Source organism: Nematolebias whitei, chromosome 5 (genome assembly GCF_014905685.2).
Source record: "Nematolebias whitei isolate Nwh7 chromosome 5, NemWhi1, whole genome shotgun sequence".
Classification (NCBI taxonomy): domain Eukaryota; kingdom Metazoa; phylum Chordata; class Actinopteri; order Cyprinodontiformes; family Rivulidae; genus Nematolebias; species Nematolebias whitei.
The window spans coordinates 579,334-581,899 of NC_056502.1; the positions used below are offsets into that span (position 1 = coordinate 579,334).

The window sequence follows — 2,566 nt, forward strand, 5'->3', positions numbered from 1 at the left end:
CCCCTCCCTCTCGGTTTTCAAGTCCCGTTTAAAAACTCACTACTATTCAGTAGCTTTCAACACCAGATGATCTGTGTTTTGATCCTGTATGCTCCACACTGGTTTGTCATCATTATCTGCATCGTTTTTATGTCTATATTCTGATTTACCTCATTTTGTATTTTGCTTTGTGTGTTACCTGTTGTTCTGTCTGTACAGCACTTTGGTTGGCCTTGTAGCTGTTTTAAGTGCTTTATAAATAAAGTGGTATGGTATGGTATGGGGGCAGCATGGTGGCGCAACTGGTAGAGCTGCTGCCTCTCAGCGAGCAGGTCCTTGTTTCAAACTCCGGTCCAGGGGCCTTTCTGGGTGGAGTTTGCATGTTCTCTCCGTGCATGCGTGGGTTTTCTCCGGGTGCTCCGGTTTCCTCCCACAGACCAAAAACATGCATGTTAGGCTGATTGGTAACTCTAAATTGTCCCTAGGTGTGAGTGAGAGAGTGAATGGTTGTTTGTCTCGTTTGTCTCTATGTGGCCCTGTGATGGATTTGCGACCCGTCCAGGGTGTACCCCGCCCCTCGCACAGTGATTGCTGGACATGGGCACCAGCGACCCCCGTGACCCAAAATGGAATAAGCGGGTAAAGAAAATGGATGGATGGATGGATGGGTATGGTATGGTAAGACTGCTGGTTCCTCTGGTAAAGAAATACTGGAACAAACCATCATTTTTTCCTCTGCTGTGAATGTAATTAACAAGGTCCTATTTAAATGCAGCCTCACATAACAAACCATTGTCTGCTAGGATGTTTCCATGTTTTTAATGTATCATGTATTTTTTAAAAGTTTTTATAACATTTTTAACTTGTGTTGCTTTTTATGAGCCAGATGTCAAAGACAAATCTCCATTTCATTGAACGCTATGGACAATAAAGTTAAATTGAATTTAATTGAAGCAGAAGGCTGTTTGTCCTGAGCCTGGTTCTTCTGGAGGTAGTTTCCTGTTAAAGGGAGTTTTTTCTTTCCACTGTCTCCTTTGTGCTTGCTCAGGATGGAAGACTGTGATGAAGTGAAGATTCAACACAATTTGCTGCTTCCTCAGATGGAGAACTGTACTAAATGTCTTTTTTAATGTCTGTGAATGTTTCTGCTCAGAGCCAGAGACGACATACGTTGGGAATTGGAGCTACAGAAATAAACTGCACTGAATTGAATACTCCACCATCGTTGCACTGTACTACTGTAAATGCATTCTAATGTTTTTAATTGTTGAACATGTCCGCTGCTTTGACAAACCCAATTCCTGCCAGGGGATCAGGTAATAATGTTTTTAATCCTGTTTTGTTACATGCAGCTGCTGTGTCTCTGCTGACCATCGGTGTGTTTGTAGGAACTTCAACATGGCTGGTTTCTGCAGAGGAAACCTGCTCTGAGCTTCATGCTAGAAGACTTCAGAGCTGTGCTGCAGCGTCTGTCTGTGTTACTGCTAGACACATGATGATGATGAAGGGCAAGATGAAGGTCAGGGCTGTGGGAGGAGATTTGTTGCTGCAACTGCACATGAATCTATTATGGGCTGGTTATGTGATCACACTTCTTCCTAAAGATTCCCTTGTGGTTTCTTATGCAGCTTCGCATCTTAGCTGCAGCCTCTCATTACATTCAGAGATCCTGGTGATGGTTTCAGGTCCAGCAGATCCAGTTGAAAAGTTCTGCTGTAAATCCTGCAATAGTGCACTGAGTATTAAATCCCTGCAGGAATGTTCTGTTCTCAGAAGGAGGATTAAATGCATGGAACCTCCTGCTGTTAGCTCAGGCTAGCTGCTCCCTTTGGTTTCTAATAGGAATGCTAGCAATTCTGAGAAGTCCTCAGCTGGAACAAGAAAAGGTCAGCAGCTGAACTAAAGTCAGACTAGAACAGAATTCCTGTCAGAACACATTTTCATGAATGAAACAGTTTATATCGTCATGTTTCTATCTGTTGCCATTCCTGCAGCTCTTCATCTTCAGGACTATCAAGGTGGACTCAATGAACTTCACTCAGTGTGCGTCTCATGGCAGCTTCCGTCATCGCTGGCAGGAAACCGTTTACAACATGTTTCACTTCATCACGTTGTACGTCATCCCTCTGCTGATGATGAGCTGCTGTTACAGCCGCATCCTACTGCATATTAACCATCAGCAGATGCAAGACAAAGGTTGCTCACCTGAAGTGTACATGTAACACACCTGTAATACAGCTGTAACACACCAACTTCTCTGAGACCTTTATTTTCTAAACATGACCTCCCTAGTGGTTTTCAACCCCAAACTATATTACAGTAAAAACTGGTTCATCCCAAAGATCTGGTCCCCTGTCACAAACAGAGTGATATTGTGTATGCCCCTCCCTCTCAGTGTGTTGGTGCTGATGTAGCTCCTCCCTCTGTATGTTAGCGCTGATGTAGCACCTCCCTCTGTGTGTTTGTGATGGTGTAGCTCCTCCCTCTGTATGTTAGTGCTGATGTAGCTACTCCCTCTTAGTGTGTTAGTGCTGATGTAACTCCTCCCTCTGTGTGTTAGTGCTGATGTAGCTCCTCCCTCTGTGTG

The 2,566-nt window shown here is 44.1% G+C and overlaps 1 protein-coding gene across 1 annotated transcript in view; it reads right to left on the minus strand.

Annotated features, from left to right (window-relative positions):
* LOC119409592 (gonadotropin-releasing hormone II receptor-like) overlaps positions 1-1,353 on the minus strand; it is a 2,466-nt gene extending 1,113 nt beyond the window's left edge. Inside the window, exon 1 of the mRNA XM_037676492.1 lies at positions 1,326-1,353. Coding sequence (XP_037532420.1) covers positions 1,326-1,353 — 28 coding nt within the window. The remainder of the gene's footprint in view (positions 1-1,325) is intronic.
* Between the last annotated feature and the right edge of the window lie 1,213 nt (positions 1,354-2,566).